Source organism: Scyliorhinus torazame, chromosome 10, assembly GCF_047496885.1.
Source record: "Scyliorhinus torazame isolate Kashiwa2021f chromosome 10, sScyTor2.1, whole genome shotgun sequence".
Taxonomy (NCBI): Eukaryota; Metazoa; Chordata; class Chondrichthyes; order Carcharhiniformes; family Scyliorhinidae; genus Scyliorhinus; species Scyliorhinus torazame.
The window spans coordinates 192,261,442-192,287,530 of record NC_092716.1 but is presented as its reverse complement, the minus strand read 5'-3'; the positions used below and the strand labels follow the sequence as shown (position 1 = coordinate 192,287,530).

The following is a 26,089-nucleotide window of genomic DNA, read 5'->3' as shown; positions in this document are numbered from 1 at the left end:
AAAGCCTCAACAGCCTAGAATGACAAGACCGGCAGCCACATGGGGAACACCACCATCTGGAAGTTCCCCTCAAGTCACACACCATCCTGACCTGGAACTATGCCATCGTTCATTCACAGTCACTGGGTGAAAACCCTGGAACTTCCTTCCCAAACGCACTGTGGGTGTGCTTACAATGCACGGGCCAAGACAGTTCAAGACAGCCCATTATCACGAAGGGGAAAGGAGAGATGGACAATAAATGCTGGCCTCGTCAGAGACTCACATATTCTGAGAATTAATTTAAAAAATAGATTAAATGCCACACATTTCCACCATCCACATTAACATTGTTATCTTTCAAATTGAAATCAAAGTACCGCAACCAAACACGTGGGTTTATGCCATCAGCACATATTTCAGGAGAGCTTTATATTCTAAATGAGTACTGTAACGACAATATCTATTAAAAGTTCTTGCATAAGCTGCCTACACTCAAAAATAGAACACAGTTTTCCAACAGTACACAGAGAGCCAGGGAGCTTTGTGAGAAAATAAAAATTAGCCGATTACCAGTTGCCAAGATACATTAAGGGCCATCTGAATACATGCCATCTAGGCCACTTCCTGATTAAGTTCCCTTGTGAATTCTGTGCAAGTGCCAACACTGGTGCCCTGGAAACGCTGCAGTTTATCTCACGGGTTGCTCCCCTCTCCTGCACATTTGGACAACAATCTAATTATTCTAAAGGCAACCAACCCTTCAGTCGATTTCAAGTGTTGCAAAGAGAATTCGCGCAGCAATAGCAGATTTTCTCATCGCTGGACTGTTGAAGGAGCAGTCACGTGACCAGCTTAATCATGCACCAAAGCTGATTGCGTGGTGGGGCTAACACTTCTGCTGAACAATAAATCAAGGTCAGTCGTAAAGTAGGTCAGATGAATCAGCTGCTCAGGAAAGAATCAGAGCTCCCATCACCCAGTCACTGCTGAATTAACCCTTGCCTGACAGTGAGCTCTGACTGATGAGCTTATGATGTGGTTATTACAGTTAAATCTTGATACACAAATTAGTAAAAATAGCGAGCCATGTTAATGAAGCCATGAAAAAACAAAATCCAAGCACAAAGGTTTTTTTTAGAAAGACAGAATTAAAAACAGTAAAGTTATATTAAATTTGTATCAAATCTTGGTTAAATCACACTTGGAAGTACTGCGCACAGTTCTGATCTCTATATTGTAAATAGGATTTAGAGGCACCACAGAAGGTACAAGAGGATGGTACCAGAATTGGGGATCTGTAGTTGTCGGGAAAGACTGAGACGGCTGGGAGCTGTTCAGTAGAAAAGAGAAGGTTGAGGGGTAACCCGATAGGGCGGCACGGTAGTACAGTGGTTAGCACTATTGCTTCACAGTGCCAGGGTCCCAGGTTCGATTCCCGGCTTGGGTCACTGTCTGTGCAGAGTCTGCACGCTCTCCCAGTGTCTGCGTGGGTCTCCTCCGGGTGCTCTGGTTTCCTCCCACAAGTCCGAAAAGATGTGCTTGTTAGCTGAATTAGACATTTGGAATTTTCCCTCCGTGTACCCGAACAGGCGCCGGTGTGTGGCGACTAGGGTATTTTACACTAAATTCATTGCAGTGTTAATGTAAGCCTACTTATGACAATAAAGATTATTATTTGACATGTTGAAAGATTATGCAATGGCTTGATAGGGTAACCTTAGGGAAGATGTGGTGAAGGGAGAGATTTTGGGGCTCGTGATTTGGAATCATATTCAGTCATGGCGCCGAGGACTCAGGGTCGATCCCGGCCCATTCTCCCAGTGTCTACGTGGGTTTCATCTCCACAATCCAAGGGTACGTGGCTAGGCCACGCTAAAATTGCCCCTTAATTGGAGAAAAAAGAATTGTTTTTTTTTTAAATTTAAAAAAAACAGAGGGAATCATATCCAGGAATGGTACAAAAAAAAAAAATGTAAAGCTTTCACAGAATGCTGCCCTTTATCTCAGCACGGTAGCATTGTGGTTAGCACAATTGCTTCACAGCTCCAGGGTCCCAGGTTCGATTCCCGGCTTGGGTCACTGTCTGTGCAGCGTCTGCACGTTCTCCTCAGTGTCTGCGTGGGTCTCACCTCTCCAACCCAAAAGATGTGCAAGGTAGGTGGATTGGCCCCGCTAAATTACCCCTTAATTGGAAAAAAAGAAATGGGTACTCTAAATTATTTAAAAAAAAAGAAAACTTCAAAACCAAGGTTGATAAGTTGTTGTGTAAGGATATTAAGAGTTACAGGATTCTAGATGATGGAACAAGCTCAAGGCGCTTAATGGCCTCCTGGTTTTTAAATTGTTGCCCATAGGAACAGAAGTCCTGTAATAGGAGAGCAAATATAAATGGCTGCAGGAATTATTTGCAGAGCAAGATATATTAATGAGTAGTGCAGAGTGTACACAGATGGAAATGCACACTTTCCGCATCACCTCCAACACTTGCATCCTTCCAAGATGGAAACCCGAACTATCGTCAAAGAAATGACAACAGGTCTATGGGTCAAAGGTGCACCAGAAAGACCCCAGTTCTTTGAGGGGAGCAGTTTTTGTGCTTCTGACAGAGAGCCTCACCCACATATAACACATCATGGGAGCTGGTCTACCTGCAGCAAGGGATTTTATTTTTAAAATATTTTTATTCAAGATTTTCCAATAAATCTTACACAAAAACTCATTACCACAGCAGGTGATAACAAAACCCACCGTAACAAAAACCCTGGCCAATCATGCACCCCCACTCCCCCCAAGCAACTGATGGTGACTAATTCCTTAAAGTGGGTAAGGAATGGCTGCCACCTCTGGTAGAGCCCTACAGCTGACCCCCTAATGGTGTATTTGACTTTCTCCAGGTACAAGAATTCCATTAGGCCACCCAACCGTACCTAGACGCTGGGCGGTGAGGAAGATCTCCACTCCAGCAGAACTCACCTCCGGTCAATCAGCAGGGCGAAGGCAAGGACATTTGCCTTCGCTACAGTCTGCGGCCCCGACGAGTCCGACATCTCTAAAGTGGCCACAAGAGGACAAGGCTGCAATTCGATATTCAGAATCACCAACATGGTATTGAAGGAGACCAAAAAGCAACAGCAAGGGATTTCATGATCATTTAAATTAAGGGAAAATCATGATCTTAAAAAGAAAGAGCTTGCATTTATGTAGCACCTTTCATCCAGAACATTCAGTTTTTTACATCCAATTAAATATTTTATTTGAAGTGTACTTTTGTAGTTGTTGTAATGTAAGAAACACAGGAGTCAATTTGTGCATAACAAGTTCCCAGAAATAGCAGTGTGATAATTACAAATAATCTGCATCTTTTATGTAGTAATATTGGTGGTGTGTTAAATATTAGCAAACACATCCCAGAATGTAACCCTACTCCTCTTTGAAATAGTGCCACGGGAATCTTTTGCACCCACCGAGAGGGTAGACGAGGTCTCGGAAGATGGCACCAACATCAGTGCAGCACTCCCAGTACTGTACTGGGAGCGTCAGCCTAGAGTTTTTTTCTCAAGTCTTTGGAAAGGAATTGTACCCATGACCTTTTGACTGAGAAGCGAGAGAAGACTACCCACTGAGCCGGGTCGATATTAAACACCATGACTAATGTGAGTTTCTCTCAGTTTGCTTGCACTCCCACTCATCGAAATAACAACTGCAGTTGAACTTAAGTTGCAGTTTTTCTTTTTAAAATGATGTTCCGATTCCTGCCCACACATCCAGAATTCAATTCATTATTCACTGGCTTCAGCCAAATATGAGCATCCAGCAAAACCAGGAAGCTGAATAATAAATAGAAGCAACGGACACGATTGACACAACAGCATGCCAGTGTTGCCAATGGTAACAGATGCTATGGAGTAGCCTTACTAATATCTCAGCCAGTTCGTTTTGGCATAATCATTTCCCTTATATGGCTGTGCCAATCACGCACATTTGACTTGTTAAAAAAACAGGTAAGAGTAGGAAGCTGCAATGTGCTTTGATTGCTACTGCGAGGAGGGAAGTGGCTCATGGAGGATCATCTAAAGAGGCATCTTCAGCCATGCCTCACTGCAGCTCAGTGGGTACCACTCTAACCTCAGAGGATCGTGGGTTCATACCCCACACTAGCGTACAAAATCCAGGCTAACACTCCCAGTGCAATACTGAGTTGCATTGCTAGAGGTGCCATCTAATAATAATAATAATAATAATCTTTATTAGTGTCACAAGTAGGCTTACATTAACACTGCAATGAAGTGCAATGAAGTACCCTGTTCGGGTACACCGAGGGAGAATTCAAAATGTCCAAACTGGAGCACCCGGAGGAAACCCACGCAGACATGGGGAAAACGTGCAGACTCTGCACAGATAGTGACCAAGCCGGGAATTGAACCGGGTCCCTGGCGCTGTGAAGCAACAGTGCTAATCACTGTGCTACCGTGCTGACATCTATCAGATAAACTATTAGAGCAATTATGCTCTTGATGAATATAAAAGTTCCACACCATTATTTAGAGTACAAAGTTGGTGTGTTCTCTTGGCCAACATTAACCCCTTCACCAACATCACCAAGATTATCATGTCACTGTTTGTGGGACCTTGCTGTGTACAAATCCTACATTTCAACTGTGGCTCCAAATATAAAACGTACTTCATTGGCTATAAAGTGCCTTAAGACTTCCTGAAGTCAAGAAAGGCACCAGACAAATGCATGCCTCTGGGGGAATCTAGGGATACAAGGAGCAGGTGGGAAGGTGGGACTGAAGCCCAAGATCAGGTATTTCCACATTGAATGGCAGGCTAAACGGGCTGTATAGTCGACTCCTGCACCCATTTTGTGTGTTTCTGTATTTTTTAAGCTGATGTGATGTAAAAAGGTGCAATGGCTGGAACAAGAACAGGCAGTGATGTAATTGGGAGTTGGTCATGGGGGACAGTCCTGGGGGAGGTGGCAATTGAGTTTCTGTGGGCTGGGATGGGGAAGACAGGAATGGGGGAATCAACAGAGTATAATCGACTTTCCTCAGCATTATGCAGAATTACATCAAATTTACAACACAGAAACAGGCCATTCGGACCAACTGACCCATGTTTATACCCTACCTAACTTCATCTTACTCTATTCTTTTCTCTCTCGTGTGTTTTGTAGCCATCTGGGATGGCCACTTACAAAGTAAACATGGATACTTACAAAGACTCAAGGGAAACATGGCCAATACAGGATTCAGGCAAACTCAGAGCCTGAATGTATATTTGCTGACAGAGAACCAGACAGTATTGAAACCCCTAGCCGATTTGCATTCTAATGACCCACTTCTCCAGGACAAAGGACTGGTACTCAGGTATCAGATACAATTCCTGACACATCGGCGTCACTCCCTTCACCCAGGAAGCCCAAACAGCCAAGGTCAATGACCGCTCAGGACATGCCCAGCCAACAAGGCACCTGCCCCTTTATTGGCTCAAATCGAAGACAGTAATCGAAGCTTGCCAAATTATTGGGTCCAAAGCGAAGGACTGCCCAAAAGAGTGCGAAACCCCAAAGGATAAAGAGAGACACTGCCATGTGTTCGATCTCTTTTGGCCCTGGCACACCGGCACTCTTCGGCCCAGCCTATACCTGAAGCCAACTGCAGCACCACCACCAGAAGCAAGTTCAAGATCAACGATCGCTACCAGACCGATGAGCCCAGCAGAACCGAAGTTACTTTTCCAGACCCAGCCACTCCAGATCCGAACAAAGGCCTTGTTCCTCTGCCAAAGCCGGTTGCCTGAAAGTTAAGTACAGGTTGTTGTAGTGTTAGGTGTAGTTTAGCTTGTGGTGTCTTTATGTTGCATGTGTGAGTTAATCTTGTGTGTAAATAAACATTATTGAACTTGAACTAACTGACTGGTTGTTGGGTCTTTGATCAATATCCGGTTGAACCTTATGGTGGTATCATCTGATACCTGGCGACTCTGAAAAGCAATATTACTCGATATTAAGAAGGGCAACATTATTGGCATCTCCGGTGCAGAATTGGCAAGTTATTACTGACGCTAGTGGGATAGTATTCCACTCATCAAAATCGGCAACAGTTTATCATGTTAGGATTGCCTTAAAAGGCAAAGCAGGTGTCGTGGAAATCATAATAAAGACAAATTCCTCCAGGTTCAATTTAAGGAAATTTATTGACACAAATATATTTGTGGAGAGAGAATGTTCCAGCTGCTAAAGCTAGTGCACTGCACTCGGAGTTATGGAGTCGAAAACCATTATATTTATAGTGTGAAATAAACAACTTTGAAGAGATAAAGCTTGGGAACGTACGCAAGAGGAAATATGAATGTTTTGCCCATGGTTTAAAAACAATTTGAGTACGCATTTTGTTGTCCTTCGGAAGAAATCATAATAAGGCCGAGTACAACATACTAAGTTTACATTTAGTTTACATTACTTGACCTACTTATTTTCGCTCAAAAGCAGCTTTAAAATATAGTCAATATTCCCAGCATGCTTCTAAATTGGTAATTCATTAACTTCCCTTCCACAGCAGGCAAGGGGCAAAATGTTCGGCTCCTATTCCTTATGCTCTTACTCCCTTAAAGGCATCTAGTTTATTCATCCTAACCATTCCTTGTGGTAGAATGATCTTTCAGTGAGTCAGTGCAGACCCGATGGGTCAAATGGCCTCCTTCTGCACTGTAACGATTTAGTAGTGAGTTCCACATTATCACCACTCTTGAATTTATTAGTTTGACGGTCTTAGAAATATAGTCCTAGTTCTGGACTCATCCCAAGCACGCCTGGCAGCATCTGTGGAGCAAGAAACAGAGTTGATGTTTCAAGTCCATATGACCATTCTACAGAATATAAATGCAAGTCTTTTTCATGGATTCTATTTCCACGGTGAACCCAGTTTGCATCTTTTAATGTCACAAGATACTTTACAGATTTGCTTTATGGAATTTTTATGACTTCTGGATTTTGTTCCAGAGACTGAGCCACTCCTTAAGATATGGAATTTGGTGCGATTGTCTGTAACCTCCAATGTCAATCAATACAGTTGCCTGGAATTAGCCTTTCAGGTGGAGTGGGGACGGGGAGGGTAAAAAGGTCAGACTGAACTTCTTAGGGCAATCTCTTAAAATATGTCGGGCTGGCAGTAAAGATCTCCTTTAATTGAACTTGATTCACACACAAATCGTAAACCAATTAGAAATGTGACTTTGATCTTCAGAAACATGTGTTGGGGGCATTGGGCATTTGGGAGAGGCAGTATGGTCGAAGACTGGCATTGTAAATGTAAAACGTAAAGCTTTCCATCAAGGGCTATAGGAAAGAAAAATTGTAAATATTCTCTTGAAAAATGTAGATGACATTACAATGTCAGTAATACAGTAACTGGAGGAAACATTCCACCAGGTTAGTATATATGTAAATCACAACACAAAACCAGTTAGTATTAAGTTCACATTAACCATATTTACGAAGAGAGGAAATTAACGTATTATTTTTATAATGTCATTGACGGAAGCTCTCCATCAAAACACACTTGCTTTTAAGGTTAAGATCAGACAGAGATTCCACTCTTAAACTGTCCACCAGCTGAAAGAGAAACATTTAAAAAAGTTAATGAACAATTACACCCAGCATTAATTAGTGATCTCCAGTGGGTTGGATGACTTATTTCCATCATAAAGACAACAAAATGAGGTCACTCCATGATTTCATATGCCTGATACAAATTTCAACCATGACTCAAGTAGATAATCAGTCTTGTTTTAGGATTTCATTGGAGAACCTGAGCCCATAATCCAGACCAAAAGACTCCAACGGGAATGAGGGAGGACTGCACTGCCAGAGTCACTGCACTGTCATTCAGTGAGATGTTACAGCTAAGGTCCCATCTCTCTCAGATGGACGTAAAAGCTCCCATGGTCACTCTTATTGGAGGGGAGGTAGGAAATCCTCCTGGTGTTCTAGCTAACATTTAGCCCTCAACTAACAATAAAATAGATCAATTCATCCTCAGGCAACAGTAAAATAAATCTGTTTGTTTAACTCCTGCTGTTTGTGGAACTTTTCACAAGTTGCCCACGACCACTACTATCTAGAAAGAAGAGGGCAGCAGATGCATGGAAACAACACCACCACCTGGAAGTTTCCCTCCAACCCACTCACCATCCTGATTTGGAAATATATCGGCTGATCCTTTATTGGTGCTGGGCCAAAATCCTGGAACTCTCTTCCTAACAGCACGACGGGTGTAACTACACCACAGGGATTGTAGCGGTTCAAGAAGGCTGTTCACCACCATCTTCTCAAGGGCAATTAGGAATAGGCAGTGAATGCTGGCCCCGGCAGCGAAGCCCACATTCCTTGAATGAATAAAAGACAAATTCCCTACAATATTTTATTTTCTGTATAAGGTGACCCTCAGTACTGCACTGAACTGTCAGTTTGGATTATCTGCTCAAGTTCTCAGTGAAGCTTGAATCCTGAGGTCAAGAATGCTAGCCACTGAGCCATGGTTGAGAAGTGCCGAGATGTCCTGAAATTATTAAAGGAGCCTTAAAAACAAATCTGCAGAACTGACACAAGTGTAAAGGCAGATATTAACTGCAAAGGTACTCCTCATACAATTAGAGAATTAAAAATAACAACACATTTTCAATTTACAAGACAAAATGGGCAGAATTGCACAGTATAGTTCTCGGATTACCAGTCTCAAATACCAGATTCAGATTTAATAACATGGTAAGACATCTCAAAGCATTCACATTAAACCATGCAAGGGAAAACTAGGATAGGTGACCAAAAGCTGAATCAAATAGGTAGGTTTTAAATAACATTTTAAAGTGGGAAAGCAAGGTCGAGATTTTGGAACAAAATTCCAGATTGAAGGCCTAGGCAGCTGAAATCACAGTATGTTTACAATGCAATAAATGAAGATTGCACATTGTGCAAAACAAAGACAGCATACATTATGGCTGTAGCTTTATGGAACGAACGCTCACATGTAAAATAAGACATCTGCCACAGCACTTTGTAAGTATGAATATTTCTTAAAATTTTAGAAATTCACAAACATATAAAAATTATTTTCACATAAGAACATTTACCACATCAACAGGTTACAAAGGATCTAAATGCTAACCTATTCCTGATCTGCAAATTGCATTTGTACAGGATCTTTAACATGGTAAAAAGTTACAAGGCGCACCGCAGGAACATTATTCAACAAAATTTGCACAACAAAATAAAGTGCTGGAAAAGCTGTTCCGAACAATTCTAAAGGAGGTCCACATTCAACTCGAAATGTTAACTCTGTTTCTCTCCCCAGATGCTACTAGATCTGGGTTTTTGCAGCTCTTACTGTTTTTATTTCAGATATCCAGCATCTGAAGTATTTTGCTTTTATTTACGCAAGGAGGTATTCGGACCAGGGACCAAACAAAACATAGAAATTATAGAATAGAATCATAGAATTCAGTGCAGAAGGAGGCTATTTGGCCCATCGAGTCTGCACCGACCCTTGGAAAGAGAACCCTACCTGGGCCCAAGGCCCCCACTCTATCCCTGTAACCCAGTAGCCCTACCTAACCTTTTGTATACAGAGGGACAATTTTGCATGGCTAATTCACTTAACCTGCACATCTTTGGACTGAGGGAGGAAACCAGAGCACCCTGAGAAAACCACACACACACAGGGGGAATGTACAAACTCCACACAGTCACCCCTGTCCCTGGTGTTGTGAGGCAGCAGTGTTAACCACTGTACCAACCTTAAAAGCAGCTTGAGAGAAGCGAAGAAATAGAATAGGAGGAAATTCTAGAATTCAGGGCCTAGGTAGCTGAAGGCTAGGCTGGTGAAGGCAAAGTGGTGAGACGTGCAAGGTATCAGAATTAGAGGACATAAGAGATCTGTCTTCAAAACCCTGCACCAGCGACAAAAGATCACTCACATACATACATTCACACACACTCACTCTCACACAGACCCAGGAAGAAACAAAGTCTACAGTACAAAAACTGGGCATTTGCACAAAGTAGATTCTGACTGTTAAAAAGACATACGGGGAAATGGCTCATCTGTCAAGCTACGAAGAGAAAAACACTAACTTTAACCATTTATTCATGCTCAATGTTATTTTTCAACTGATAGCAATTCCTGCAATGGTAAATGCAGTAGGGGTTGTCTGGGGGGGGGGGGGGGGGGGGGCATGAGGGTCCAATAACTCTGATACCAGGTGAGTGCAAGTTGGGCGAACCTGTCGAGGCAGACAGAGAGAAAGGGGGTTCAAAGCCTCGTTCCCCATCCAGTCTGAGGTGTAGCATCACTGAGTTACTCACCTTGCACGGATGGGATTTCGGCAGGTGCTCCCGCCCCCAGGTGTGCTGCCTTGTCGCCGGCTTCAAAGCGCAGCTCCCGACCGCCACTGATACAATGTCGCAACCCAGGTTCCACTGACCTACTTCCAGCCGCTGACGTAACTGCTGACCTGGTTCCACTCGGTCCCGCCCCCCTCCTATCAATCACGACCCCAGCGAACCAATGGCCGCGAGGGTCCCAGCACGCGCCTCGCAGCCCGACGAAGGAACCAATGGGCGGCCCGGTTCCAGAGCCGGCTGGATTTGAGCCTATCACAGTCTGGGTTTCACCGGCCGCTGGGGGGGGTACAACGAGTGACCAATCCGAGCCTCCCTTGCAGCGCGGCTTGGAAAGGACCAATTGTTAGGCTGCTTTCGGAGGTAGGCGTTTCAGGCAGCCTTTGAGCCGCCCAATGTGATTCCGAGGTTGGTGCAATGGCGGTGGCGGGGTTGCTGTAGCAACGGGCGGTAAAGCCGCCGGCAGGTGGGACGTTGTTGAACACAGGTTTGGGGAGAAGTGGTTTAAGGGTGAGTGTTGTGAGAGACAGAGGAGACTGAGTTGGCCGTATCCCTGAGCTAAATCATGGGGGCAGAGAGATAGCAAAGTCTGGCCGATAAAGGTCAGGTTTCTATATAAACGGTTCAAATGCACATACAATGTACTTAAAGGTTTTTTAAAGGGAATTAAATCAAATGCTTGAAGGAGTAAAAATCGCAGGGGAATGAGCAGGAGCTGACTCACTCAATGGGCTAAATGGCCCCCTTTTATGCTGTACTGCTCTATCCCCATGTGTAAAAGAAAATCCTGGAAATACACCTGTCAGGTCTGAGGCCAAGCCAGAAATATTCAACATGAGAGTCCTCTCTGTTCCCTAGAAAAGAAAAGACCGAGGGCTGACCTCAGTCACATGAATCTTGATATGAAAAGAAATCTTTAATCGGTTCGACTTTTAGAAGATGTTTCCACTTGCAAACATGCCTACAAGATTGTCATTAATAAATCCAGGGAAGCATTCCGGAGAAGCCGCAAGTGAAACTTGCTACCAGATGGGTGCCATTGTAAGCAGTATAAATCAAAGTGTAACATTACAAAAATATATTGATAGATGTGGTCATCACCCTTGGATCTTAAACGGTCAGAACAGGTTACTTTCTAATGGCAAATAGCTAAGTAAAGATCGAGTGAGATTTGGATTTCGACCATGTCATGAGAACATGATCAAAGAGGTAAATGGATAGATTATAACACGAGGACATAGAAATTATGCTTCAGTTATACAAAGCCCTGACCAGACCACATTTGGGATACTGTGAGCAGCTCTGGCACCACACCTTAGGAAGGATATATTGTTTTTGGAGGGTGTGCTGTGTAAGTGTACTGGAATGATATTTGGGCTCCAAGATTCAAGTCTCATTCCAGGGCTTGAGCACAAGCACAAAAATTAGGGCTGACTCTTCAGTGCAGCATTGCACTCTTGGAGGTATCAGCTTTCAGATAAAATGTTAAACCGATGCCCCAGCTGCCAGCTCAGGTGGATGTAACATGACACCATTTTGAAGAGGGGCAGGTATGTTTTACCCAGTGTCCTGGCCAATATTTATCACCTAATCAACATTGCGGAAATAAACATTAACTGTTCATGGTCAGATTACTGTTTATGGGAGTTTACTGAGTGCAAATTAGCTGCTGTTTCCTACATTACAACTTCAAAAAGTTCTTCTTTGGCTTTAAAGCATTTTGTGAGTTCTAGTGGTTGTGAACAACATGTAAATGCACGTCATTTTTTTTCTCTAAGGATTCAATTATGAGGAGAGATTACACAAACTAGAATTGTGCCACCTGGCATTTAGAAGGTTAAAGGGTGATTTGATTTAAGTGTTCGCAATATTAAGAGGTGGAAGAGAGGTGGTCGGGGGGGGAGAGAAAAGAAAGGGTTGATGAAAATAATTATTCCACTAGTTAGGGAGTCTAGGACTGGAGACAATGGTTAAAAAAATAGTAGCAGAACTTTCAGTAGTGAAATTAGGAAACAATTCCTCACAGAAGGGGTGGTAGAATTTTAGAATCCTTTTCCAGAAGTGAAAATTGATGCTCAACGAATTGTTATTTTAAGACTAAGATTGATAGATTTTTGTTAACTAAATATATTAATAAATATGATGTGGGGATGCCAGGGTTGGACTGGGGTGGGCAGCACTGTAGCATAGTGCTTAGCACAATGGATTCACAGCGCCAGGGTCCCAGGTTCGGGTCACTGTCTGTGCAGAGTATGCACATTTTCCCCGTGTCTGTGTGGGTTTCCTCCGGGTGCTCCGGTTTTCTCCCACAGTCCAAAGATGTGCAGGGGTGGGCGGGTTGGCCATGGTAAATTGCCCTTGTCCAAAAAATAAAAAAAGGTAAGGTGGGGTTACGGGGATATGGTGGAACTGTGGGGATAGGGTGGAGGTGTGGGCTTGGGTAGGGTGCTCTTTCCAAGGGCTGGTGCAGACTCGATGGACCAAATGACCTTCTTTTGCACTGTAAATTCTGTGTAAGAAGTCTGACAACACCAGGTTAAAACCCAACAGGTTTGTTTCGAATCACTAGCTTTCACCCGAGGAAGGAGCTGCGTTCCGAAAGCAAGTGTTGTCAGACTTCTTTTTTTAAAAATATGTTTTATTGAAATTTTTTTCCCAAACAACAATTTTTCCCCTCTTACAAAGCAAACGCAACAATAACAATACAGAAATTTTTAACAATACACAAGTAACAAAACCCCTTTATCTTTGACCTAAACTAAACTAAACCCCCCCCCCCCCCCTCCCTCCCCCCTCCCCCCCCCCCCCCCTCCCCCTGGGTTGCTGCTGCTGGTCATCTGTCTTCCCTCTAACATTCCCCTAGGTAGTCGAGAAATGGCTGCCACCGCCTGGTGAACCCTTGAGCCGATCCTCTCAGGGCAAACTTTATCTGCTCCAGTTTAATGAACCCCGCGTTGTCAGACTTCTTAATGTTAATAAATATGAGTTTCAGTTAAGTTGGAAACGAGACATGATCTCATTGAATGGCATAAGTGGCTAAATGACTGTCTCTAGTTCCTATGTTCCTACCTGGTGTGCTTGAGATGACAAGCATGTATACAATTAAGGGGAACTTAGATAACCACACAAGTGAGAAAGCAGGTATTGATAGAGTGAAATGGATACAGTGGTTAACACTGTTGCCTCGCAGCGCCAGGGTCCCAGGTGCGATTCCCGGCTTGGGTCACTGTTGGTGCGGTGTCTGCACGTTCTCCCCATATCTGCGTGTGTTTCCTCCGGGTGCTCCGGTTTCCTCCTACAAATCCCGAAAGACATGCGGTTAGGTAATTTGGACATTCTGAATTCTCCCTCCGTGTACCCCACCAGGCGCCGAAATGTGGCGACTGGGGGCTTTTCATGGTAACTTCATTGCAGTGTTAATGTAAGCCTACTTGTGACAATAAAGATTATTATTATGGGAAGAGGCTTCTGTAGGGCATGGATCTATTGGGTTGAATGGCCTGTTTCTATACTGAAAAAGCTTTGTAAGATACCAGAGGAACAGAGGGTAAGACTGAGTTGTGAGACACAATGGGAGGTATTCTCCGGTTCTGAGACTAAGTGTTGACGCCAATGCAGAATCCGTGGACTTTTACGACAGAAATAATGGCGCCGCACCTGGACTGATTCCGCTATCTTTGAGGGGCTAGCACCGGTGCCACGTGGAACACAGTGGATTCCACTGAAAAATGGTGCGGGATTCGCCGGGTCCATGATCGACACTCGGAGGCTGACAAGCTGCAGCCACACGTACACAGTATGCTCCCACACACACTCATCCCAGCCAACAAGATGGCACTGGTTGTGCTGTAAATGAAATGAAAATCGCTTATTGTCACAAGTAGGCTTCAAATGAAGTTACTGTGAAAAGCCCCTAGTCGCCACATTCCGGCGCCTGTTCGGGGAGGTTGGTACGGGAATTGAACCGTGCTGCTGGCCTGCCTTGGTCTGCTATAAAAGCTAGCGATTTAGCCCAGTGTGCTAAACCAGCCCCTACTGCTGATGGGTTGTCTGGGGTCAGAAGGGCACTCCGGGGGGGACACCTATATGATCCGTGGCACCAGTTTCAAAGTGGGCTGTAGCAGTGTGCGCAGCTGCTTGGCAGTATACAGGATCCTGTTGAGAAAGTATACAGGATCCTGTGCTTTTTAACTGGAGGCAAAAGAGTACAAGATATGGGAAGTTATGATGAACCAGTAGATAACGCTGGTTTAGCCTCAATTGATATATTGGGCGTGATTCTTCCAAAAGATTTCTAAGTTAAATTGTGGCGGGTTTTTCAGAGCTCTGCCGGCGAGTTCCCCACCGCTATTCAATGATACTTAGTCACTCTTCTGGGCTCAAAGGAGTTTCTCACTGGTTTAACTTAGAATTTTTTTTAAGTACTGGGGAGCTGACCGCAGAGAGCGAGCCGCCATTTTGAAACGGTGTCCCGATCACGAAGTGAGCTTGTACCCCCCCCAATCCTTGGACAATGTCACCATCCACACACATGGACACTACCCCACACCCCCCAAGTGAGGGCACCCTGCTGGGGGGTCCCCCCCTCTTCAGGCCTCCTCAAGCCCCCCTTACAGGAACCCCCTCCATCACCCCTCCAACCTCCCAGAGGGCTCTTCCTGCCTGTTCTGCACTTCCCCACATTTCAAACCCCCCCTCCACCCTCAGTTCATGGGCATGGCCCCCTCACACCCTGACCCTTGGCAGTGTCACCCTTGCACTTGGGCACTCTTGCACTGGCTCCCAGGCAGTGCTCCTGCTGGCTGGGCATTGCCAAGGTGCCCACGTTCCAGGTGGAGGGCCAGGGAGCCACACTGCACTTACCCTGACCATGGCCTGGGAGACTCCCCTATTGGCGCCTGACAGCATCTACCATGGGGATGCCGGAGAATCGACGGAGTCCAGTGGTTCCTGGGCAGGTAGGTTGTAAGTAGGTTTACAACCTACGTCCAGGAAGGACATTCATTCACGCCCATTTGGTGTGGAGTTCCGACTCTGACATCTCGCAGGACTTCGGTGAATCTCTTGAGTTGCGGAGGCTTTCGGGAGGCTTGTTGGAGTTCCCTCCCCGGATTCTCCGGCTGCGTTGTGCTCTTGCTTGAGCGCAACGCGGCCAGAGAATCACGCCCATTCTGTTTAATTCTGGGAACCACACTTTTGGAAAATGTGAAGGTATTGGAGAGCATTCATTTTCTGTTTCTACTTCAATCTTTAACTTGCATTTTACCAGTTTGTACTCGTGTTCTGCAATCATTGCTCTGGATCAATAATTTATCCTCTAATTTATTATATTTAATACCTCCTATAAGGTCCTCCCTCATTCAATTGTATTGAAGATTGATGAGCATCTACCATTTGATTTATGCTAGCATGAAGTATGAGTTAGATTTTTTTTCCTGATTCTTCATGGAAATCGAACTCATAATAGATTAGTACAGTTCACTTATTGTCAGCGCCAACATTTTTCTGGAAATTGCAGTCCCCATAGGAACATGAGTACATCATTCAAATAGACGATGGCTGATCTGCACTTCAACTTAATTTGTCACTTTTGCTCCATATCTCTCAATATTTGACTGAACAAAAATGCTACCAATCTTGGTCTTGAAAGCTTTAATTGTCCCAGAATCCACTACCTTCTGGATGAGAGAGATCCAAGTTCGCCTTCTAATTTCCTTGTATTGATTTATGTTTGCATGATTTCTACACTGTTGTGTTACATTAGAAGAGGAACAATTTTGAGACTATTACAGTACCAAGAAATAGAAGTTTGTGAATATTCTATATCAATATCATGTTCTGCTTTCTAATAAAATATTTCGCTCTAACCATTTCAGACACTGAATCACTTACCATACATTGCCAGCATTTCTTCTTTTACACTACCATTTTTAAAAACTTAAGAATTGCACATGAAATATACAAATCCCTGAGTACGAAATGTCTGGCAGCAATGAGGACAACAATAACTTTCTATAGCACCTGAAATGTGACAAAACTTGTCAAGGCATTTAACATTTATCAAACAAAAATTCTCAGTTAGCCACATTAAAATATATTAGGACAAATGACCATTAGCTTGGCCAAAGAAGTAAGTTTTAATTTGTGTCCTTAAAGGAGGAGAGAAGGATGAGAGGTTTAAGGAGGGAATAACAAACCTTGAGGCCTTGGCAGCTGGAGGCACGGCCACCACTGATGAAGCGAGAATCAGGGATGCACAATAATAATCTTTATTAAGTCACAAGTAGGCTTACATTAACACTACAATGAAGTTACTGTGAAAATCACTAGTCGCCACACTACGGCGCCTGTTCAGGTACACTGAGGGAGAATTCAGGATGTCCAATTCACCTTGGGGGAGGAAACCGGAGCACCCGGTGGAAACCTATGCAGACACAGAGAATGTGCAGACTCCGCACAGACAGTGACCCAAGCCGGGAATCAAACCCGAGTCCCTGGAGCTGTGAAGCAACAGTCCTAACCATTGTGCTACTGTGCCACCTGATAAGGTTCTGCTTCATTTAATCCAGACTGAAACTGAAGCCCTAGCTGCTTTACCTCATCCCAGTGATTTGTACATCATTAATAAATTGGCAGCTGAGCAAGGTGAGTCTAATGATAATGATTCAGTACTAGAAAACTTCATGAATGTTGATATTGAGTTAGGCTCTTGCTGTTCTTCCCCCAACTCATTTTTGCTATTAGGTGCAGTGACATAAATTAATGCCTGTGAATTCCCACTGAGTTACATTCTCGATCTTCAATTTGGAGAAGTGATGAGTGTAAGCTTGGAAAGGATAATAAACTGAAGGGGAAATATCGCTGGGTCAAACACGTGAATCTCCCAGAAGCTGGTTCCAGATTGGCAGTTGCTGGGAACACCGTCTGTCTTGGTGGGAAAACAAAAAACAAGGAAGGGAGGGGAACACTATAATGGATACACACGTGAAAATGAAAAAGTCGCAAGGATACAGGAAAGATGGGTGAGAAGTTGTTGCTGACAAGATGTCCTGAATGGCCTCCTTGTTTTGTGCACAAACTACAAAATGTACGGCAGCAAGTTGACAAGATTATTTTGATAACACCTCCCTGCAACTTCTATCACTGGGAAGAATAACAGCAGCAATGCTGTGGGTACACCACCGCCTTCAAGTCATACCCTACCCCAACCCTGACATACATCATTCCTGCATTGGCACTGAGTGAGGTAGCCTGGGGCTTCTGACTAAACAGCATTGTGGGAGCACCTTCATTACATGGGCTGCAGCGGTTCATGAAGGTGGCCTACCACCTTCCACTCAAGGAGCCACTGCGATGGGCAATAATTGCGGATTTTGCCACATCCCAAGAACAAAAGAAAAAAATACAAAATGTTTAAATATTTGGCAACTGGGGCAGCACGGCGGCGCAGTGGTTAGCACTGGGACTGCGGCGCTGAAGACCCAGGTTTGAATCCCGGCCCTGGGTCACTGTCCGTGTGGTGTTTGCACATTCTCCCCGTGTTTGCGTGGGTTTCACCCCCACAACCCAAAGATGTGCAGGGTAGGTGGATTGGCCAGGCTAAATTGCCCCTTAATTGGAAAAAAAAATAATTGGGTACTCTAAATTTATAAAATTAAAATATTTGTGACTAAATTTGCAGCAGCAATGGCTGCTCTATCATGACGAAGATATGGTACACAGAAAGGAAATCTGTGCAGATTCTTACCAGATAAACCAGAAGCAGTCCAATCCCAATTACCAGCATCCTGACGATTGTAATAATATCATAAGCCATTGCAGAGCAAGATATATTTCATTAATTACAGTCGAAATTATCAGCAGAAAAGCTTATTTTTATATAATGTGAACCCAAATAAATATCTATTTCAAAGCTTAAAATTAAAGAAAGCCGCTGGTGATGTTACATTGTAATTGTGATGTCATTAGTGAAAATATTTTGCATCAATTAATAAATGAGATTAAAATATATTTATATAAAACGGAGCATAATCTGAGCAAAAATTAGGATTTGTGTATCAAATAAGGAGTGCATGGATTTACTTTTCTACTCCCCATCAGCTGCTGCAGAGAGATTCTTGACAAGAAAGCAAACAAAGAAAAATAGGCAAACAGAAGGAAAAGTGCTGGAAACAGAATGTGGACAGAATGACTGAGGGTCAGAGTGGCCAAGACCAAGCCGAGCTCTGATTGGGTAGAAGCCTCGGCCAATCGTTGCTCGCTCCACAGCGGCCGGAGCTGTCATTGGTGAACAGCAGCTGCCAGTCGCGCGCACTAACCAATCCGGGGAGAGCGGAGCGTGGCTCTGACTGCGGCGCTAGATTCGAAAGTGCTGGTTATTGGAGCGGCAGAGGTGCCTCGCAGAGGAGATCGGAAAGGGTGGAGTGAAATTCATAAACCGGTCAAACATGAACGGCTGCCCGACCGAAAAGCCCTGTGTGCTGGGCTTCGACCAGTTTGGCTTCGCGGTGTTTCGGCGGCACTGCGACAAGTGGAAGCAGGAGCATCGCAGCCATGAGTACAGGCAAGTCCTTCCTGAAAACTACCCACTTATTGACCCAAGCCTAAAAAGCCCACTTGACAGCCGAGCCCAAACCCCATATATAAAAAGCCCAGATCAAATCCACTTGTCCGATCAAAAACACAGCCTTAAAACAAAAACCCACAGTAACATTTGAATCAAGTCTGCAGTTCTAAAATAATTGGTTGGGGTGAGGGATGGGACAGGTACACCTGTCGCAGGAAGGCTGGAGTCCGTTTGATTTCTGTCGAGAATCATGTTGGCAGCTGAATACCCCGGACGCTTTATTGTTGTTTAAGGGTTGGACCAAGTGGCTGGCGCATTAGACATCTGCCCAATTCTGCAACTGTCACTATTGTGCAGTGTATTCGACAGTTTCAAAGTGTTCCAGTGAGCAACCGTACGATTTGCTAATCTCAACCGCGAAAAGACAAAGAAGGCTTAGGCTAAGTGCTGGGTGGTGTTGCAATTATCCAAAGTGTTTTCTCCATGTTACTTCCCTTCTGGTTTGGGGGGGGGGGGAATTCAAATAATCAGCACGTTTACAAGTATAGGCTCCCGCCGATGCAAAGTTTCTTTCTGGCTTGCATTTATTGGTAGATGCAACTTGAATCTGAAATCAGCAGCTGAGCTCACTACTTGTCAAGGGAAGTACCTCAATTCAGTATTGCTATATTTAGACCACACATGTTTGGTGAGAAATTTAAACTGATTTACGCTTTGTTTTAACATGAGATTTGTCCACCAAACAATTTTAACTTCAGCGCAAAACTATTTTTGCCGGTTGGAGAGTCTAGGACCAGAGGAAATAGCCTAAATTTTAGAGCCATGCTTTTCAGGAGGGACCGTACGAAGTTTTACAACACCAGGTTAAAGTCCAACAGGTTTGTCTCGATGTCACTAGCTTTCGGAACGCTGCTCCTTCCTCAGGTGAATGAAGAGGTATGTTTCAGAAACACATATATAGACAAATTCAAAGATGCCAAACAATGCTTGGAATGCGACCATTAGCAGGTGATTAAATCTTTACAGATCCAGAGATGGGGTAACCCCAGGTTAAAGAGGTGTGAATTGTATCAAGCCAGGACAGTTGGTGGGGGATGAATGTAATGCGACATGAATCCCAGGTCCCGGTTGAGGCCGCACTCATGTGTGCGGAACTTGGCTATAAGTTTCTGCTCGGCGATTCTGCGTTGTCGCGCGTCCTGAAGGCCGCCTTGGAGAACGCTTACCCGGAGATCAGAGGCTGATTGCCCTTGACTGCTGAAGTGTTCCCCGACTGGAAGGGAACATTCCTGCCTGGTGATTGTTGTGCGATGTTCGTTCATTCGTTGTCGCAGTGTCTGCATGGTCTCGCCAATGTACCACGGTTCGGGACATCCTTTCCTGCAGCGTATGAGGTAGACAACGTTGGCCGAGTCGCATGAGTATGTACTGCGTACCTGGTGGGTGGTGTTCTCACGTGTAATGGTGGTATCCATGTCGATGATCTGGCACGTCTTGCAGAGATTGCCATGGCAGGGTTGTGTGGTGTCGTGGTCACTGTTCTGAAGGTTGGGTAGTTTGCTGCAAACAATGGTTTGTTTGAGGTTGCGCGGTTGTTTGAAGGCAAGTAGTGGGGGTGTGGGGATGACCTTGGCAAGTTGTTCATCGTCATCAATGACGTGTTGAAGGCTGTGAAGAAGATGACGTAGTTTCTCCGCTCCGGGGAAGTACTGGACGACGATGGGTATTCTGTCGGTTGTGTCCCATGTTTGTCTTCTGATGAGGTCAGTGCGGTTTTTCGCTGTGGCGCGTTGGAACTGTCGATCGATGAGTCGAGTGCCATATCCTGTTCGTACGAGGGCATCTTTCAACGTCTGTAGATGTCTGTTACGCTCCTCCTCGTCTGAGCAGATCCTGTGTATACGGAGCGCTTGTCCATAGGGGATGGCTTCTTTAATGTGTTTAGGGTGGAAGCTGGAGAAGTGGAGCATCATGAGGTTATCCGTGGGTTTGCGGTAAAGCGAAGTGCTGAGGTGACCATCCTTGATGGAGACGAGTGTGTCCAAGAATGCAACTGATTTTGGAGAGTAGTCCACGGTGAGTCTGATGGTTGGATGGAACTTAGTAATGTCATCGTGTAGTCGTTTCAGTGATTCTTCGCCGTGGGTCCAAAGGAAAAAAATGTCATCGATGTATCTGGTGTATAACGTCGGTTGAAGGTCCTGTGCGGTGAGTAGGTCCTGTTCAAACTTGTGCATGAAGATGTTGGCGTATTGGGGTGCGAATTTGGTCCCCATGGCTGTTCCGTGCGTCTGGATGAAGAACTTGTTGTTGAAGCTGAAGACGTTGTGATCCAGAATGAAGCGGATGAGTTGCAGAATTGCATCTGGAGATTGGCAGTTGTCGGTGTTGAGTACTGAGGCTGTTGCAGCAATGCCGTCGTCATGGGGGATGCTGGTGTAGAGTGCCGAGACGTCCATTGTGACGAGGAATGTTCCTGGTTCAACTGGTCCATGGGTTTCTGTAGGAAATCCGTTGTGTCGTGACAGAAGCTGGGCGTACCTTGTACGATGGGTTTCAAGATGCCCTCGATGTAGCCAGAGAGGTTCTCACACAAGGTCCCATTGCCTGAAACGATAGGGCGGCCTGGTGTGTTGGCCTTATGTATTTTCGGGAGGCAGTAGAGATCTCCAAAGCGGGGAGTACGTGGGATGAGAGCACGTAGGGTGCTCTGAAGATCTGGATCCAAGGTCTTGATCAGTCTGTTAAGTTGGCGGATGTGTTCCTTGGTCGGATCTGCAGGTAACTCGTCTGTAGTGTTCTTGGTTGTTCAGTTGTCGGTATACTTATCTGCAGTAGTCCGTTCTGTTCAGTACGACAGTGGCCCCTCCTTTGTCTGCTGGTTTGATGACGATGCTGCGGTTGGTCTTGAGAGCGCGGATGGCATTGCGTTGTGCTTGGGTGACGTTCGGGGCTGTCTTGTGAATGCGACTGATGAATCTGGCATTGACGCGACTCCTGACGGCTTGAGCATGCGTGTCGAGTCTAAGGCAGCGGCCTTCCGGAGGGGTCCAATTCGACTATTTCCTCTTCGGTTGCCGCACCGCAGATCTCTCGGTCTGCTGTTCCGGTTCATTGATAGTCTGCTTGGGTTCGCTGTTGGCCTCTTGGGGTCTGTGGAAGAATTCCCGGAGCCTCATTCGCCTGATGAATTCCTCCGTGTCTGCCGCGAGACTGATGGGGTCCATTTTGGTGGTGGTGCAGAAATTGAGCCCTCTGCTGAGGACTTCGATTTCGTCTGGTTGAAGGGTGTAGTCTGACAAGTTGACAATAGATTTCCCTGCATTGTTTTCTACTGTGGCACCGGGGGTGGCTTGGTTGCTGCCGGTGGTGATGCCAAGTTTCTCAAGCTTTCTGTTCTTGGTGTGCATATAGGTGGCATAGTATTGTTGTCTCATCTGTTTGGCGGTGTTCCGCAGCTGGTCTGCTGCATCCTGAGCGCAAGTTGAGAATATGGCCTCTATCTTGGTTTCCAGGTTGCGTCGTCTGCTGTAGAGCTGGCGGACGAGGTGGTTGAGGAGTGTGAGAGAGGTGCGACGGCAGAGTCTCTCAGCGTAGTCTGTGTTGTAGGTCGACTTGAGTGGGTTTGTGATCTGTAGCCCTTTCGGGATCTTGTCTGCTTTCTTGCGTCTTTGTAGAAACTTAATGTCAGTGTACTGACATTTCAGGAGGGAGATGAGGAGGCACCTCTTCACACAGGATGGGAGAATTTTGGAGTTCGCTTCAGCAAATGGCAATAGATTCTTGATAAATTGCTAATTTTAAAACTGAGCTTGATAGATGTTTGTTAACCAGAGCTATTAAGAGATATGGGGCAAAGGTGGGGTTTATGATGTTGGGTCACAGATCAGCCATGACCTTAGTGAATGGCAGAACATGTCTGAGGGCCTCCTTCTGTTCCTAAATGTGTCCCAGAATTTTATGTAAGGGCAGAATTCCCATTTTCAGAGAATCGCATTAGCAAAGGCCTGAGTAAAATGGATGGAATACAGTACAAATATTCACAAGTAGGAAATTAAATTTATTCTAGATTTCTTTTAAAAATCCCCTTGGATGTAATGACCGGAGGAATTATTTCACAGAATCTCCATGAGCTAAAATAGGGGAGGCAATGGCAGCATGGCGGCGCAGTGGTTAGCCATGCTGACTCACGGCGCCATGGTCTCAGGTTCGATCCCGGCTTTGGGTCACTGTCCGTGTGGAGTTTGCATGTTCTCCCCGTGTTTGTGTGGGTTTAGCCCCCACAATCCAAATATGTGAAGGGTAGGTGGATTGGCCACACTAAATTGCCCCTCAATTGGAAAAATGAATTGGGTACTCTAAATTTAAAAAAATAAATAAAAAAACAAATTAGAAAAAAAATAAAGAAAGAAAATAGGGGAGGCGGTGGCATAGTGGTATTTTCATCGAAAAAGTAATCCAGGGTAAAGTTCATAGAGCCCGGGTTAGAATCCCAGCATGGCAGATGGTGAAATTTGAATTAAAAATCAAATGAAACCATTAGGGAAGGACACCTGCCATCCTTCCCTTGTCTGCCTGACATATGACTCCAGATCCATGACTCTGAAATGGCCTTGCAAGCCAGTCCATTCAAGGCAATTAAAGAATGGTATAAGAATAATAAATGCTAGCCCAGTCAATGACACCCACATCCAATGAATCAAAAATTAAAATTAATTCAAGAATGGTGCATATTCTGTACAGTTTGTGTGTGAGGGTAATTGTCACAAATCATGCTGATGTTATCTGTGAGAGCACGTCCACTTGGAACATTGATTCATGGGGGTATACAGTTTTGTTTTTGGAATGGCGTGAGGAGTTAAGTAAAACCCCAGTGAGAATAAGCAGCCCAGTCGTTGTGTAACAATTATTAATAAGGCTATTTATTAAAGAAAAGGCAAATACACATGAATAGAAACATAGAACAACGAAAATAGATGCAGGAGTAGGCCATTCGAGCCTGCACCACCATTCAATTTAATCACAGCTGATCATGCAAATTCAGCATCCCACTCCCGCTTTCTCTCAATACCCTTGATCCCTTTAGCTGTAAGGGCCACGGCCAGCTCCCTCTTGAACATATCCATCAAACTGGCCCCAATAGCTTTCTGTGGTAGAGAATTCCACAAGTTCACAACTCTCTGAGAGAAGAAGTTATTCCTAAAATCTGTCCTGAATGGCTTGCCACTTATTCTCAGGCTGTGACCCCTAGTTGTGGATATCCCCAACATCAGGAACGTTTTTCCTGCATCTAGCCTGTCCAGTCCCATCAGGATTGTATATGTTTCTATGAGATCCCCTCTCATTCTTCTAAACTCCTGTTATGGGCCAGGGTTTAGAAAACTCCAAAGTACATTTCATAGAATTTACAGTGCAGAAGGAGGCCATTCGACCCATCGAGTCTGCACCAGCTCTTGGAAAGAGCACCCTACCCAAGGTCAACACCTCCACCCTATCCCCATAACCCAGTAACCCCACCCAACACTAAGGGCAACTTTGGACACTAAGGGCAATTTATCATGGCCAATCCACCTAACCTGCACATCTTTTGACTGGGAGGAAACCGGAGCACCCGGAGGAAACCCACGCACACGGGGAGGAAGTGCAGACTCCGCACAGACAGTGACCCAAGCCGGAATCGAACCTGGGACCCTGGAGCTGTGAAGCAATTGTGCTATCCACAATGCTACCGTGCTGCCCCAGGAGTTCATATCATGGAGTTCAGCTGACTTACAACTGTTTATTGATTTTGGTTACAATGAGCACAAGGTTCTGCCTTTCAGGTGTTATTCAACAGAAGACTTAACCACTTTTAATCAAAACCAAGCTTTATTCTACAAATTTAGTTAACATTTTTATAAACACACACAAAGCATTTTTTATCAACTACAAACATAAATACCCCACACAGCTACAGTAATCTATGTATCATCCTTAATAAATTTTCCCTTTTAACTTCCAATTTAATAACAAGATCCCATAAACCAGTACCCCCTTTTCAAAGGTGTGGTTGCTCTTGTTTCCTTTCCCAAAACAGCAGGTTTGAGTTCCTTTCAGAAAGCAATTATTTCTTTTCAAGTTATCAAGCAGTCTGGGAACAGCTTTTGAAACTGAAGATAGAGAGACCGGTCTCTTTCTGAGGACAGCAGGCAAATGTGAAAATGAAAGCACAAACTCAGAGCCACAAACAAGCCCCAAACCAAAGCAAAGTAAAACCAACTCCCAGAGCCACAGCCCAGCTCCACCCACACAATGACATCACTGAAGCCATGTAATAAGACAAATATATCTTAAAGGGACACTCCCATGACACTCCAGTGAGTACAAGCCCAGTCAATCCAGTCTTTCTTCATATGTCAGTCCTGCCATCTGGGGAACCTTCGCTGGACACCCTCAGTAGCAAGAATGTTCTTCGTCAAACTAGGAGACCAAAACTGCACACAATACTCCAGGTGTGGCCTCAACAAGACGGTGTATAACTGCAGCAAGACATCCCTACTCCTATGCTCAAATCCTCTCGCTATGAAGGCCAGTATGCCATTAGCTTTCCTCATCGCCTGCTGTACCTGCATGCCAACCTTCAGCAACTGTTCCATCATGACACCCAGGTCTCGTTGCACTTCCCCTTTTCCTAAACTGCCACTATTCAGCTAATAATCTGCCTTCCTGTTTTTGCACCAAAGTGGATAACCTCACAATTGCCCACATTATATTGCATTTGCCAAGTATTTGTCCGCTCAGCCAGCCTTTCCAAGTGATCCTGCAACCTTATCCTCCTCACAGCACACACTGCCACCCAACTTAGTGTCATCTGCAAATTTGGAGATATTGCATGCAATTCCTTCATCCAAATCATTAATGTATATTGTGAGCAGCTGAGGTCCCAGCACTGAACCCTGTGGTACCCCACTAGTCACTGCCTGCCACTCTGAAAAGGACCCGTTTATTCCCACTCTCTGCTTCCTGTCTGCCAATCAGTTCTCGATCCACGCCAATACATTACCCCCAATACCATGAGCTTTAATTTTGATCACTAATTTCTTGTGTGGGTCTTTGTCAAAAGCCTTTTGAAAATCCAGACACACAACATCCACTGGTTC

The 26,089-nt window shown here is 44.8% G+C and overlaps 2 protein-coding genes across 10 annotated transcripts in view; one reads left to right on the top strand and one right to left on the bottom strand.

Annotated features, from left to right (window-relative positions):
- The window catches only part of LOC140384463 (basic helix-loop-helix ARNT-like protein 1), a 74,151-nt gene extending 63,679 nt beyond the window's left edge, over nt 1-10,472 (bottom strand). Inside the window, exon 1 of one of the 4 annotated variants that reach the window (XM_072466182.1) lies at nt 10,349-10,472. The gene's annotated coding sequence lies outside the window, so the exon portion shown is untranslated. Of the gene's footprint in view, nt 1-552; nt 572-739; nt 855-2,955; nt 3,043-10,348 lie in introns of those variants that run through there. The other 3 variants (XM_072466184.1, XM_072466183.1, XM_072466185.1) reach the window with 3 other exon arrangements.
- A 300-nt stretch (nt 10,473-10,772) lies between these two features.
- The window catches only part of LOC140384464 (TBC1 domain family member whacked), a 269,719-nt gene continuing 254,402 nt past the window's right edge, over nt 10,773-26,089 (top strand). For 2 of the 6 annotated variants that reach the window (XR_011933060.1, XM_072466188.1), the window contains exons 1-2: nt 10,773-10,894; nt 18,485-18,947. Coding sequence is in view for 3 of the 6 variants with exons in the window: in XM_072466188.1 (XP_072322289.1) it covers nt 18,832-18,947 (116 nt within the window). In the remaining 3 variants the exon portion in view is untranslated. Of the gene's footprint in view, nt 10,895-18,458; nt 18,948-26,089 lie in introns of those variants that run through there. The other 4 variants (XR_011933059.1, XM_072466186.1, XM_072466189.1 and 1 more) reach the window with 4 other exon arrangements.